We start from the raw sequence: 15900 nt of genomic DNA on the forward strand, positions 1-15900 counted from the left end.
CTGTTTGTTGCAGTACCACATGGCGGTGGTGTTGTCTGTGAACACCTGCACTACTCTCCCTTTGACAGAGGGAAGGAATGCTTTGAGTGCAAGTAGGATCGCCCTGAGCTCCAAAAGACTGATATGGAGCTTGGACTCCGCCGGAGACCAGAGGCCTCTGATCTCCGCCTCTCCCATGTGGCCGCCCCATCCCAGGAGGGACGCGTCAGTCACTACTGTGTGCTCCGTTTGGGGAAGGGAGAGGGATCTGCCGCTGACCCAACGCTGGTTCGTGAGGCACCACTGCAAGTCCTGTGCAGTGCCCTCCGAGATCTGGACGTAGTCGGACAGTTTCTCCCGATACTGCGTCCACAGGAAGTTCAGGTCCCACTGCAGGGACCGCATATGCCATCTGGCATGATCGATCAGCAGGATGCAGGAGGCCATGAGGCCCAGCAGCCTCAGTGTCTTCCTGACCGAAACCCAGGACCGAATTATCGGAATCATCTGTTCGGGAGGATAAAGCCGAAACTGCGCCGTATCCAGAACTGATCCGATTAAGAGGAGCTTCTGAGAGGGAATCAGGTGTGACTTCGGCAAGTTGATGGAAAACCCCAGCAAATGCAGGAGGTCGGCCGTAGTCGGGAGGTGGGAAACGACTGCCTGAGGCGAGCCCGCCTTCAACAGCCAGTCATCGAGATAGGGGGAAGACTGAAACCCCTGATCTGCGCAGATGAGCTGTGACCACCACCATCACTTTCGTGAACACCCGAAGGGCGCTGGTAAGGCCGAAAAGGAGCACGGTGAACTGAAAGTGCTCGTGGCCCACCGTGAACCGTAGGTAACGCCGGTGGGCTGCCAGGATGGGGAAAATAAGCATCCTGCAAGTTCAACGCTACCAGCAAGTCTTGCGGGTCTAGGGCAGACATGACTTGAGCAAGCGTGAGCATCTTGAACTTCTCCTTCCGGAGGAAGAGATTGATGCTCTGCAGGTCTAAGACAGGGCGCAGACCTTTGTCCTTCTTTGGAACCAAGAAGTAGTGGGAGTAACAACCACGACCTACTTCTGGCGTCGGAACGCACACGATGGCCCCCTTGGCCAAGAGGGCCGTAACTTACTGCTGGAGAAGTGCCAAGTGTTCCCCCGACATGCGGTGGGACTGAGGTGGCATGGCTGGAGGGGTAGATTCGAAGGGGAAGGACTAGTGTGGGCGCGTCTAAGTAGCTCTGATGAAGTTATCTCGGCGGATACGACGCGAGCAATGTACGCGGAGCTGTAAGACGACGCCTGCCGACGCGCAGGGGTACTGCGGACGAAAACTTTCCGGATTCAGTCGGACGCCTGGGGATATTCTAAGGTAAGGAATCTATCACTAGCGTGTCTTTCAGATTACAGACTTCTACAGCCCAGTAGTTTGAGGGTTGTACTCAGAAACCATACAAACTATTGACAGTTATAAGAAAGAAGCAAAGCTTTCCTCACTACGTTCCTAAAACCTCACTGCCACAATCAATAAAAGGCATTGATCAAATCAATAGGCCTATCCAAGCCTCAGATGCTTTATGTATTCATTTATTTTTCAACCATACGCAAGTGGAATTTAGGTTTAAAATTAATGAAACAAACATGGCACCTTGTGATGTGCATGTGTTTGCAAAATGAAAAAGCACCAGTCTAAATTTGTTTTTTTTTTAAAACATGAACTAAAAGGCAAGATGGGGATACGAGTCCAGGCACTGAAGACGACTACTGTTTAATTGGACAGGAACACAGGCACAAGCAAAATGGCAACATTCCCACTGAAGAGAGGCAACGGCTGAAGCGCTCTGACCATTGTCCCATGCTGTTGTGGGCACAAGCAAACTGAATGCCACTTGAACAGACTAAGGGATAAAGACAGCTGAGCGAAAGCCCCTATGTGCATGGACATTATAATAAACAACCAGGCTGGTGAAACATGTAAAGCATACTCTGGGCCAGACGTAAAAAGAGGGTTTGTCACAGCGGATAGGTCTGGAAATTGAAAAGAGAAATGAAAGGAGAGATGGTCCCACCAGCCCTGGCACGGACATGGACAACATTTAAAGCTGATGTGCAGATGGAACAGAGTGCCATCATTCGTAGCACAAGAGACAAGACTTCAGAGATATCCTGGTAAATTTACACCGTATTACACACATCTGCACAGCAGCGACTTGACCAATGATAAGGGAAAGCACAATTCTCGTGTCCCAAATATGAACTGCTCAGTGAAAGGCTACCTCCTTCATGGCCCTGTTAGAATGACATGCTTACCTGCAAAGGGACGCCATGCGATGTAGGGCAATTTGAGGTAATTCTTTTGACAACAGCACGTGCTATCCCAAGACTTGTAGTTTTACTGTTCTACTTCCCACCCTCCGGGACTCGTACACCACCGTCAGCCGTGTGTCACACACTTGTTTGGCACAAAGTATTGAAACTGATGGACTGAGACACCTGTACTGCACTCTGTTACCAGGGAACCACAGGTACTGCACGGACCTCATGAAAGGAAGGATATTACACTGGAGAAAATGAGTGAGTTTTTACCAGCTTCCTAACTGTAAGGGAGACAGTGGATGGCATGAGTGCGAGGCAGTGACTTCCAAGCTTTACTGGTCAAGTAAAGGATCCCACTTCACAGGCTGAATTTTAGGGACACGGAGAAGGAAGGAGAATGTGGAGTATGGATGGCGGGATAATATGAGGGAACAGACCGCGGCTAGAAGACGAGGCATGGGGCAGGTAACATCTTGAGAGAACAGACTGCGGCTATAACACGAGGAGGGGGGTAACATCAGGAGAGAAAAGACTGCGGCTATAAGGCGAGGCATGGGGGGGTAATATGAGGAGAGAACAGACTGCGGCTATAAGGCGAAGCATGGGGGGCAATTCTGGAGGGAACAGACTGCGGTTATAAGACGAGGCATGGGGGTAATATCAGGAGGGAACAGACTGCGGCTATAAGTTGAGGCATGGGGAAACATCAGGAGAGAGGGGGCAGTGGAACTGCGAGATGAGAGGGGTAGTGGCAGTGTGAGGGAGAGATGAGAGGGGCAGTGGGTGTGTCGGGAGAGAGGATAGAGTTGGTGGAAGTGCGAGTTAGAGATTTGTTGTTTTGGAATGGTTTTGGAATTATGTGGTGTGGGATTGTATGGTGTAGTGTCGAGTTGTGTAGTGGAAATATGTGGTACGGAGTGCTTTGGAATTATGTGGATAGTCGTTATTAACCATAGTGGAATCACGTAGTGTGATTTTGTGTTATGGAGTTGCTTATGTGGAAATGTATTGTGTAGTGGCATGTTGTGGACTTGAAGTACGAGTTATTTACCTTCGGTAACGATGTATCTGGTAGAGACGTTGTCTAGCCACAGATTCCTTAACTTAGAATTATCCCAAGGCGTCAGACTGGATCCGGAAAATCTTTTGTAGCAGCACCTCTGCGTGCCGGGGGATGGCGCCATGCGACCCCCTCCCTGATGTCGTCCCCCCCTCCCAGTGGCTGAGGAACAAGGGAAGAATATCTCGACCAACAAAATGTAGACTAATTACAACGTAGAACTGTGTCCGCTACAAGGGTGGAGCACAGGAAGAACAACAATCTTCTGCGAGAAGGCAGTACAAGAACGGCACTTCCCCTATAGAAATGGAAGGCCAAAGCTCAGCCCAGCAGACCTCAAAGAAGACGACTGTAGGGGGGATAAGAGCTCTAGGTCGATGGAGGAGGCGGGAGGGAGAAAAACAACAGGAGAAGACCACACACTGGAAGGACCAGAGTGGAGGAATGCAGATAAAGGGAAGAAGAATCTACCGGTGAAGACAAAGCAATAAACACCACTTACAGGAAGAAAAGCCACCTGGAGGGAGGCGTTGCATATGGCAATTCTTCAAATGGTCGCACCAATTTGAGCACCTTGGATGAAGACCAGTGCCAACTGAAAAAAAGCAAAGTAGAGAAGCCCACCTGGCAAGGTCCTCACAGAACGGGATGGATGGGTGAACGTTAAGGAATCTGCGGCTAGACACCATCTCTACCAGATACATCGTTACCGAAGGGAAGTAACTCGTACATCTGATTGAGACATCTAGCCACAGATTCCTTAACTTAGAATAGATGCCAGAGCCATACCCCAAGGGGGCAGGTGGGTCTGCGACAGAACAATAGAAAGTGCCGGATAGCACTGAGCCGGCCACACAGTGACGGACTATGGGGAAAGCTGTGGCGGTGCAGCCAGTCAGCAACCCAAGCAGCTCACAGAGCAAAATCCAACGGGAGGCAAAGTATTACAAGACTGCTAAAATGGCGCGAGACCATACCCGTGTGAGCATGAGATGTAGAAACGGCACTAAGCGATATCCGAGAACTGAAGAGAGTTCATAACGAGGAACTACTCCCAGAGCTCAATGGCGCACTAATTTGGCACCACGAAAGCTAGAGGGCAATATGGAGGAACGGAACCAGAGCCTACCAGGCGAGCCCTTGCAAGGGAGGCCAGACAGGCAGCATCCAGGAAGCGAAGGGCAAGAGGCAGGAACTGAGGAACATCTCAGAAGTACATGCGGGAACATAAGACACGCCAAGTGCACACTCAGTCACACGAAGTCGACCGGGGCGGAGAGCACCACGCTGAAGAACACCCAGGCGGACCAAAACGAGAGCATGAACATAGCAGACCGCTACAGGGACCACAAAGTGGTGCAGCTAAGACAAGTATGGGACTGCCCAACAAGGCAGTTTGAAGGCCAAGGGGAGAACGCACCCACGGACGACAGTCGCAGGGCGCAACACCTGGGGCGACCTTCATCAGAGGAGCTGTCCCGCAGGCAGACCAGACACCGATTAGGTTAACATCCAAAGGAAAAAGACACATCCGAAGGGTGTGGCATCCAAGGCACCGAAGGCGCCTATAGGAACCGTGAATTAGAACACACATAGTTGTTGAGACTAACATCAGATCTCCAGACCACCACCTCCGACACGGACGGGAAATGCACCCCCACAGAAGAGAGGGACTGTGCAGTACATGAATGGGACAGACAAGACCCCCAAGGAAATAGCATCCAGAAGCGGAGGTCACCCCAGGAATTCCCAGTGTTGAATATGCAGGAAAAGGCACGAAGTGCACTATAAACGTGGTAAGAAAAACACCGCTGTGCAGAACAATGGCAAGCGTGAGTACAAGGCACCCAACTGCGCCCCGAAAACCAGGGATAAAGGACCAGACCTCGCAGAAACGAAGAGAGGTGGAGGTGTGTACAAAGGGATACCAAAGGTCGGGGTGGTTCGGTGTGTGTGTGTGTGGTTGGTGTGTATGTGTGTGTGGTGTGTGTGGTTGGTGTGTGTGTGGTTGGTGTGTGGTTGGTGTGTGGTTGGTGTGTGGTTGGTGTGTGGTTGGTGTGTGGTTGGTGTGTGGTTGGTGTGTGGTTGGTGTGTGGTTGGTGTGTGTGTGTGGTTGGTGTGTGTGTGTGGTTGGTGTGTGTGTGTGGTTGGTGTGTGTGGTTGGTGTGTGTGGTGTGTGTGAGGGGTTGGTGTGTGTGTGAGGGGTTGGTGTGTGTGTGTGAGGGGTTGGTGTGTGTGTGAGGGGTTGGTGTGTGTGTGAGGGGTTGGTGTGTGTGTGAGGGGTTGGTGTGTGTGTGAGGGGTTGGTGTGTGGTGTGTGTGAGGGGTTGGTGTGAGGGGTTGGTGTGTGTGTGGGGTGTGTGTGTTCTCATCAAAAAAGATTTCCGCATTCCACGAATCTCCAACAATTAGCTTTTATTAAAAAAGCGTAATTTTCACCACTACCGCCACCGTTTCAGCCAAGAAATGGCCTTGATCACGGTATCGCGAGTCCTTTGTTTGTATCTCTTTTTATAATAGGTCCATGTTAGCCCATTATGAGGCATTATGGGACTTTGAGTTCTGAAGCTTGTTTGTGAATACACAGTTTCTTAGTTACATACACGTCTCAAACTGTATAGTTGCTTGCATTTTCTCCTTGGTATGTATGAAATGGCTTATCAACATACAGATTTTACTCCTTTTATGTTTTTACGGGATTAGTACCCATTCCACATCATCCACTTATTCTTCCTTTATTATTCACTGTATTTTTTCTCTTAGTGTTTGTCACGCTCCTAAATGATTTAGCGAATATAGTCAAAGTAATAGCCTTGATGGTTATAATCTAAGCACACCATAATTGCTCATGTTGTCATAGTTCAATTGATATCACAAATGGAATGCCTATGGTATGCATACTTTTATTCATGTGATGATGGCCAATTGTAGCTGATGTTTGATTCATGATGAGGATATTTATAAATGGATATATAATTCTTCATCCCGGTTGAGACCGCACGGAGTCTGCGGGATTCCAGTCTTCTCAGCTTGAGTGTTGGATGTCCTCCTCTTTCATTGGGTGGTACACTCGCAATGCCAAAGTACTTGATATTTTGCCACTTTGTATTGTGCATTGTATGGATATGTTTGGAGATTGCATAATTCATATCTCGATAATTCATATCTCGATTAGTAATCGCTCTTAGATGTTCCAAGATTCTTTTTCTGTGCGGGCAGATTGTACTGCCTATGTATCGTAGGCCACACATGCAGACGATCATTTACACTGTTTATGTAGAATTACATGTTATCTGTTCATTGATGGGGAAGGATCTTCCTCTGAATTCTACCACTTCCTTCATGTTCTGGCCCACCTTGCAGGCCTTGCATTTGTCGCATTGAATGAAGCCTGTTTGATGTTTGGTACATCTGTGGTGTACCTAAAGTACGTCCAATCAATTTATAGAGGAAGCAGCTAGGCTGGGGCCCTGAATAGCAGGGTCCCAGCCACACCAAAGTCGAAAAACAGTGACACACCAGCAAAAAGTGGGGGTAAACATGTGAAGCAGATCCTACTCCTACACAAAGCATTCCTGCAAGGGACGCATCTGGAGTCTTGCATAAGGGACGATGAGGATGCAAGAGGCCATCATCCCAATTAACTGCATAAACACTCGAGCTGGCAACGCGTGTTGAGGCCGAAATTGTAATAATAGAGCCTGCATGGGGTGAATCCTGCTTGGATTGGGGTATGCTAGAGCTTTCGAGGTGTCTAGAGTAGCCCCTAGATACTGTTGTATGTTGGATGGTTGAAGGTGAGACTTGTCGTGGTTTAATGTGAAACCTAAGTCGTGCAGCAGATGGATAGTTTTGTGTGTGTGCTGTTCACAACTGTTGTGAGATTTGGCTTTTATGAGCCAGTCGTCCAGATAAGGGAACACATGGATGTGTTGCCTTCTTAAAAGAGCTACTACCACTGCGAGGCATTTGGTGAAGACTCTGGGTGCCATGGTTACTCCAAATGGAAGTACTTTGAACTGATAATGTTGTCCGTCCACCATGAACCTGAGATACTTTCTGTGAGAGGGGTGAATAGGAATATGAAAGTAGGCGTCCTTTATACACAGGGTGGAGAGTTCCAGGCAGTAACCATACTAGATAATTTGTCTTACCCACCTGTCTGTAGTGATGGAATTCCAGACAGGTAGGAACTGTAAAAGGCGTCCCCCGACATGTGTGGAATGGTCAAGGGGAAGCGCAGGGAAGTCACTGCTTGGTGGTAGGGGAGCTGCGGGTGTTATTACCCCGGCCTCTGCCCTTGTTGTTGTTACCTCTGTAACCTCCCCTAAAGTATCCTTTGGAAAAGGAGCTCCGATTGTGGCTTTTGTAGGATGAGGACGGGTGCTCTGGTGTGTTGGTTTTGGAGGCAGCCCTATAAAAGGAGCATCGAAAGGAGCCTCTAGAAGAAGATAACTGCAAGGCTCCCATAGACTTGGCAGTGTCCGTGTCCTTCTTCATCTTCTCTAAAGAGGTGTCCACTGCAGGGCTCTTGGTCGAAGGGCTGATTAAGGATTCTGGTTTGCACCTCTTGTTTAAATCCAGATATCCTGAGCCAAGCATGCCTGCGTAACAATACGCTAGTATTGACTGCGCAGGACGCAGTGTCCGCTGAGTCTAGAGCACATTTGATTGATGTGTTCGTGATTAACTTGCCTTCCTGTATGAGGTCATTGGCCTCGTCTTTGTATTGCTCTGGTAGGTGCTGAATGAGCTCCTCCAGCTCATCATAGTGAGCTCGATAATACCTTGCCAAGAGAGCTTGTGTGTTGGCTATTTTCCAATAGTTTGCAGCCTGAGACGAGATACGTTTGCCTGATGTGTCTAATAATTTGGATTCTTTATCCGGGGGCAGGGTGTCACCTGAACCCTGAGAGTTGGCCCTTTTACGTGCATTAGCTACCACCAGGGAATCTAAAGGAAGCTGACCCTTAATGTATATGGTGTCACTGGGAGCTGTTTTTTATGTTTTGTCTATCCTTGGGTTAAGAACCCTAGTCCTAACAGGGTCTTTAAACACTTCTGGTGCGTGTTTAATTAGACCTTTTAACATTGGTGGGGTGAGGTTTTTTTGTGGCTGAGCAAAAGTTTCTAAGAGAAAACCCTCCACTACAGGGTCGGAGTGTAAATTTACTCTGTGATATGTTGCGGCCCTATTGATTAGTTGGGCAAAACCTACATTATCGTCTGGTGGGGATGGCTTAGAGGGATAAAGATCTGGGTCTGTTAAGTCAGGATCTGTATTATAGTCTGTCCATGGACCTGGCTCCTGTGGGGGATCATCATTATCATTATCTTGTTGTGGAACTATATTATCATCCCAATGCCAATGTCAATCCAGCAGCTAGGCCCCCTTCATTCCCAAACAGCGCTCGTCAATTCCGAGCGTCAAGGAACCGCAGCAGCGGCAGGACATCCTCGCGGCCACACCAGCCGCTAATACAAGTGGAAACACCTTTTAGTTGAATGTGTAGACCCGCCCATGTGGGCGTAAGCAAAACAGAGCATCATGGTCTTTGTAGTACAGCCCATCGTCGCTGAGTCAAGATCCCATACAAAACCCGGTTGGGTACCGTTCTCCCACAAGGAAGGCAGAGTTGGAAGCGGCCTCTTCGGTCCTCATGCCCACTGGGATAGACATTAATTCAGTGAACATTCCTTGTGGGAGAACGGTACCCAACCGGGTTTTGTATGGGATCTTGACTCAGCGACGATGGGCTGTACTACAAAGACCATGATGCCCTGTTTTGCTTACACCCACATGGGCGGGTCTACACATTCAAATAAAAAGATGTTTCCACTCAAATCTGTTTTTCCCTGCCTAATTGGAATGAGCCAGTGATCAAGAGGAGAGTATCCTCGAAACGCGTATGGCAGTCACGCTTTGAGAACTGGAGGGCTGGCTGAGAACCCTGCTGCCGGTAGCTGTGTGCGCTACCTCTTCATGTGTGATATCCTCAATTGGGGCAATCTGTGGCTTTTATAATATTATATATATATATACACATATATACATACATACATATATACATACATACATACATACTACTAGAAGAGAGCTGCATGGATATGCTACAACTAAGGTCATGGCCTCCCACAAACAACGTGTCAAGCGGCGCTGTACCTACTACCTACTTTCTTCCTGTAGGCGCGCCATGACCTGCACATCGGTCAGGTCCTGCAGCTTGTATCCCATGGAGATGGAGTCATCTGAGGTACTCAGCTCGCTGTCGACGGAGGACTGGGAGCTCATCGTTGAGTGGATGCTCAAGTAACCTGGGAGAGAAACGGAGAAGGCCATTACAAAGCAAGCAGCATTAAAAGTGTTCGGCAACTCATTCTGAAAAACAGCAACAATTCAACTTGTATAAGTGTGAAGTTAAAGAGGAGAGGGGAACTCGGGGATGCATGAAATTATAGATGGACACTGTGAGCAGACATAAAAACCTGAAACCAGATTTTAGGCATGGCACGGAACTGGTTACCATTAGTAACCACTGTAATTAGCGTCCCCAGTTGTATCTGGAACTATGGGAGTAAGTGGGTTAGGAGACATAAGAGCCACGCCCCCACTAGTTCATTGAAGATAACACAATTGTAATTTCGATTTTTTAAAGAATGCAAAATAAGTCTAATTTCGGAAACATCAGGCCCTATTGGGCGCGGGAGCCAGATGAAAAGAGGACGAGGGATGGTGGTAGCAGAGAGTCTGGCTCACTTTCATGCACTGCCCTGGTTAGAACCTTCGCTTTCCACAACCTCAATCATTGCTCCTCCAGATCTTCTTTCATGCAGTCTTTAAGAATGACAGCACTTTCCTTAGAATGAGAGGTTTGATTTGCGACCACAGGTCTGGGTGGAGCAAGAGAGATAGCTTTGGAGGTTGCCTCTATGTTTAGCAACCTGAACTTTGGTTGGGGAATGGTTAGCAACATGGTCGAGTGTAGTGAGAGGCCAAGCTTTGCAAGCTGCCCTGCTCCATACCCCTCTGTTCCTGATGCACCAGACCCGCACCTACAGCCCAGAAGTATCAAGTACCAAAAAACAGCTCATTTTGACACATTTATTTCTATTATTTTTTGTAAATGCTAGCCTGGCTGCTTATTATGTAGGTCTCAACTTTCGGATTTTTGGGAAAATGTCTGTATAGCATGTTGCAGTAATGCAGTCGCCCCATTACAAAGGACACGGTCAGCGCCAACAAGTGCTTTGCATGCAGCAAGCTTCGGAGCGCTGACTGCTGGTCAGAGCAGGCGAAGAAAGAGGGGTTGGACTTTGATTCTGCCACTGGCATTTTTCTACTGTACAATATGGCAATATATTCCTTTTATTTTGCTCACCCTTGCTGTCTTGGACTCTAGTCATTGTGAGCTGGCCTCTGTCTAGCATATGTGGCTTGTACGACTTGGAAAAAAAAAAAACACCTCTAAATGAGAGAACCAAGAGAGCGAGGACATCAGGAAACATTGAAGGCAGGGAGGACTGGGACAGAGCTTCCCCAGCGGGCTCTAGGACTGAAACTAAGGAAACGTTGAGAATGTGTGGCAATAAGATGAGGCTGTGGCCTGCTGTAAAGTTTCATAGAAGCAGGGTCTGAGGAAGGAGGAGGTACTAAGCCGTCCCTGGTGGATAACCAGTGTCCCAGTCAGTACCACAGCAGTAACCACTGAACCCTCTTTAGGTCTGGTACATATACCACAACACAGCTCTGCGTACAGAAGGATAGTGATACTCGCCTCCTGTGGACTATAAGCCTTGGAAGGCGGGAGCAGAAATAGACTCATTTGTAGACTAAAGTCCAAAGCCATCAGTTGAGGCTGCATCAGCCCTGCAGTTCTCTCGATTTTGTCCCTGAAAGGTCTCTTGCCTTCACCTGGGGACCTATAATCCTATAGTCGTGGGTCCTAAAATCTTCGCAATTCAAGTGTCACCCTAACTTTGTTTGACTTTTTCTGACTGGTCATGTTTTCCTACAATGGACTTGACAGTGAGGGAGTCTACAGAGGGTGCGGCATGTTTTGTAGTTCCCCCAGGAAAGCACAAGGCTTTGTTGGATGCGACGACACAAAGTGTACCTGCACACATAGTAGGAGTGACTACAGCCAACCCTCAGCAGGTTGTGGTAGCATCGGACTGCTAGCAGAAATGATTATATGGCGAAGTGACATGTATCACTGGAAGATAGTCTACCATCAATTAACCCTTCAAGTACGTGATTGGTTTCGAGTCCATCTGTTAGGACAAGGTTCTCCAAAGTCAGTCCTTAAGGGCCGATCTTTGCCAAATTTTTAAGATAATTCCGTTTATTTAAATGTGGGTATGCTAAAACTCTGGCATGGATCCGGCCCTCCAGGACCGACTTTGGAGAACCCTGTGTTAGGAGGTTGTCATCTTCGAGAACACAAGTGTAATAGCACAAGATGGAGGTTCTCCGCCATGTTGCTTATGTCCGAGGGCCACGCCTCGTCTAGCTATTCCCCCCTGCAAATTCTCTAGCACAACTGGACAGGCTCAGGGCAATCTACCGACATCCTTTCAGGCCGGAGCCCTGCCAAAGAACCAAGGATTGACCAGAACAGTAACTGGTGCCTGCCTGTTCCTTGCATGACTTGCTCTGGGTTCAGTTAATTCTCCTCCCCACCCCTTACTTGGGAGAATGACCATGATTGAGCCAGCACGATCTTCACAACCAGGAACCTACACAGCTGGAGGGGTCTTGCTGCAGCCTCTGTTAACTCCTTCGACTCCCTAACTCTGCCCCATCAGCTGGGGCTAGTGGTGGGAATCTGACCAGGACAAGCTGCTGGAGCTTCACGCAGACAGCTGTATGACTTGTTGGCATGCAAGGATTCTCTCCCCTACTCCTGCACTTGGAGACAGATCTTCTGAAGCACACTGCTGATCCAGTAAACCTGTGCCATTCTAAACAGTTCTAGTATTCTTGTCAGTATCTGAATTTGCAGGCGTAGCTGCTGAAGATCCTGCAGTGTAGAGTTCGTATTCCTTTGTGTTTCATTAACTAAGCGCTTATAACATGGCTTTGGACTGTTGTAATGTCCTTGCATGCTGCTATTGTAGAGAGCATTTTGCCGTTTTTACCGGGCCTCCTTTCACTTAAACCTTTCTGAAGTTTTTAACCGGATGATCATTTTATAGCATGTCCTTTGATGGATGCCAGAGTCTTCTATTTCTAGGTCTGTAGTACGGTCAATCTTCAGAATGTCTGTTATTCTGAATACATGTTCACTGACAGGAATGTCTTTGCTTGAGACTTCTGGCCCACCACTACCTAATGTCACAGCTCGGAGGCCATCTCTGCCTCCTCTTTTATTCTGTGCGTCAAACAGTCTGGAAATAGGACAAACTCCACCAGGAATCTGAATAATCGCTCTTGAAATCCACTTTCTTTAGATTAATTTTGGGCTGCCGCTCCCAAATGCTCCATTGAGAAAATGCCTGGAAAGATGGTCCCTGCAGCATCAGCAGGAGGACAAGGTTCATGACTTCCGAAGTTGTTGTTTGGCACCATGACTGCAGACAAATCTAGGGCACTGGAGTCTCTGGACCACGATCAATACGGTCTGAGAAACATAAGGAGCGGTCGGACTCAAGAGGACAAGCGCAAAGCCTGGTGTATGAATCTGTGAGGAGGACGCTGCTAGCCCTTCTACTATCAGAGGAATTTGCTTAGATCATCGACAACTGTGACAGAGGGTGAACCAGCAATAACTCCTTGATCCCATGACTTTGGGAGCCCTTATTCCCAGTCACCACTACATTCCAGACACACAATTCCTAGGAGGTTATCTGCAGAAAAACGCCACATATTTTATGCCCTCCCTACAGCATTCCTGCCTCCCTCCCCGACAGACACTTTCTATTCTGAACATTCATGCATTGTCTTAGGAGCTAGTCCTGGATTGCTGGTCCACACTGCCTTGAAGGAGTCAAAGAGGTTTGGGAAGGCAACTGATTCCTTGACCAAGAATTCGGAATTGGGTTAGGTAACACATGCAGTCTCACCTGTGATCTTGTTAGGATCTGTTGAATAAAATCTGACAACTGGCCACCTCTTCCCCGCCCCCTTAACCTATCTTATCCTGATAGCCACATATGGAGCTGTGTGCAGCCCACCAGACAATCAGCAGAGTGGCCCGTTTTGCTTCCTGGGAACAGAAAATTACCCCAACAGAGAAAACCCAGAACTCCACCCCAGCTTTCACATACTGCCCTTAGTAATATGACCACAGTGACCTGAAGGCGTGCTCTTCAGTTGTTTCGGAATACACTGGGGCATTAGGGATAAAAGTCCATCTTTTTGTATATGTTAATATCCAGCAAAAGAAACAAATAATTCTATAAAATAAAAAAATAAAACAAAAGCCTTAAAATTGATGATATATTTAAAAAGGTAAGTCTCCTTCCTGATGTGCTTTAAATCGGTAAATAACTACATTCTTAAAACAAGCATTTGCAATGCAATAGGTCTCGCATTTCGAGAATTTGAGCTATTGCCATTGTAAATGACAACGTCTTATTTATGTGTTTTGAAAACCTGCAAGCGGTGCCTAAACACGCACTTTGTGCTCATAGTCCTTGCTTATGAACAGCAAGGCTGGCAGTAAAAGAGGCGCAGTTAATGCCAGCCTTGCTTCTCATAAGCAACGACAAAGTACAAATACAATTAGTCGCTTTGAAATGTGACAAAATAATTATTTTAATTCCAGATTAGGTTGTACTCTCTGTGGAGCTGATGACGGGAAATTTATAGAAGGTCTAATATAAATGAGATGTGGTAGGTGCAGTACAGCAAGCTGCGCCTAGATGTCCCTAGTGGGCAAGGCACCAGCACTGCTGGTCTAGGTGCAGTAACACAAGCTGCGCCTAGAGGTCCCTAGTGAGCATCATAAACTTTGAAGATATGGTAAGTCCACCCTGCCCATAATGCATTGCAAGCAAGACAGTACCACGAGTACATTAAAATATCTATGTCCATGTATACAATTAGTAGCTTTCAGATTAGGTTGTATTCTATGTGGAACTGATGAATGGAAATGTATAGAAGGTCTAATATAAATGTGAGATGAGCTAGCGAGTAAAGTGATCATTGCCAATCTAGTTTAGGACTAAGTGAGTGTCCTGTCTGAAGGCCTTTAAGAAAGTAGTGCCTGGAGGCTGCAATTCAAACCTAGGGTGTAACAACACATGTAACAGGGGTGTTCTTATGGGAGGTTACAATAAGAGACAAGGCGGTACTAAGGAGGGACTACAAAGCCTAATGACCAAAGAAAAGCCACCATTTACAGAGGACAGGGACAGGAGCCAATTAAAAAGATGGGTGGGAAGTAAGTGGAGCTTTATCCACATATCCTGAATACAGCACGTCTCAAAGAGACCGCGCAAGCGCTGCCTAGGCGAGACCTAAAAATGATTCCATTCCAAACTTCCAACAGTAGGGAGCAGGCTGACTTTTATGAAAATCTTTTTGGGAGGCCAGGTCACTAATCTCTTCCTGGTTTAGGAATTTTACATGCAGCAGGCCAGCGAGAGGTTTCCCTACTATGCCTCTTCCGTTTCCCTACCATGCCTCTTCCACCATTCATGAACAATTCCATGTTGGGAAACGGAAGGGGGGAATGTAGGGAAACGGAAGAGGGAATGTAGGGAACCGGAAGAGGCAATGTAGGGAACCGGAAGAGGCAATGTAGGGAACCGGAAGAGGCATAGCAGGGAACCGGAAGAGGCATAGTAGGGAAACGGAAGAGGCATAGTAGGGAAACGGAAGAGGCATAGTAGGGAAACGGAAGAGGCATAGTAGGGAAACGGAAGAGGCATGGTACTCACGACCCTCTGTGCCGGAGTGATGTCCTCCATATCTGAATCGTCGGCTTCGGAGGAGCTGACTAGGCCCTCGTCGGTGTGGTGTTCTTCTGGAGCGTCGACGCCCTCTCCGAAGATGTCATCTGGAATCGCCGTCGACGAGTGTGCCATGGTTCTTCTTGCTCTTCAGTCTCGAATAGTTTTCTGGGACCGGAAGGACTTGCACGCCAGACAGTCTCGAGCCTCGTGTTCAGGGGAGAGGCAGAGATTACATACTTCGTGGAGATTGGTGTGGGGGATTTTGGACCCACATCGAGGGCACTTCTTTAAGGGAGTCCTTTCCATGAGCCAGGACCGGAGCTTGGGTAGGCCCGAAGGCTGGCGTCGACGACTGGAATCGAAGGTCTTGATCGATGAGAGCCGCGCCGAGTGTGGAGATCGCGATCGAAACAATACCGCAAATTGGGGTGAGGATTGCGCGTCGATTGAACTGGAAACCTGTTCGGAACCGGAGCGCGAAGATCACATCCGAGCCCAATGGCGGAAAAAAACAATCTGAGGATGGAGCCGAAGCCCATGCGCAATACGATCCAAAGGAGGAGTCACCGACCTCGTGACTTCCAAAGACTTTCCAAGAGGAAAAACAACTGCAAACATCCAGGCCCAACACAAGATGGTGATCTATGCAAAAGTGTGTAATC

At 47.9% G+C, this 15900-nt stretch overlaps 1 protein-coding gene across 5 annotated transcripts in view; it reads right to left on the reverse strand.

The window, feature by feature from the left end:
• The window catches only part of LOC146788808 (SLAIN motif-containing protein-like), a 418592-nt gene that overhangs the window by 58647 nt on the left and 344045 nt on the right, over positions 1-15900 (reverse strand). For all 5 annotated transcript variants that reach the window (XM_085630383.1, XM_085630385.1, XM_085630381.1 and 2 more), the window contains one exon: positions 9515-9655. In XM_085630383.1, the coding sequence (XP_085486509.1) occupies positions 9515-9655 (141 nt within the window). The remainder of the gene's footprint in view (positions 1-9514; positions 9656-15900) is intronic.

The sequence above is a fragment of the Triturus cristatus genome, chromosome 10 (genome assembly GCF_964204655.1).
Source record: "Triturus cristatus chromosome 10, aTriCri1.1, whole genome shotgun sequence".
Taxonomy (NCBI): domain Eukaryota; kingdom Metazoa; phylum Chordata; class Amphibia; order Caudata; family Salamandridae; genus Triturus; species Triturus cristatus.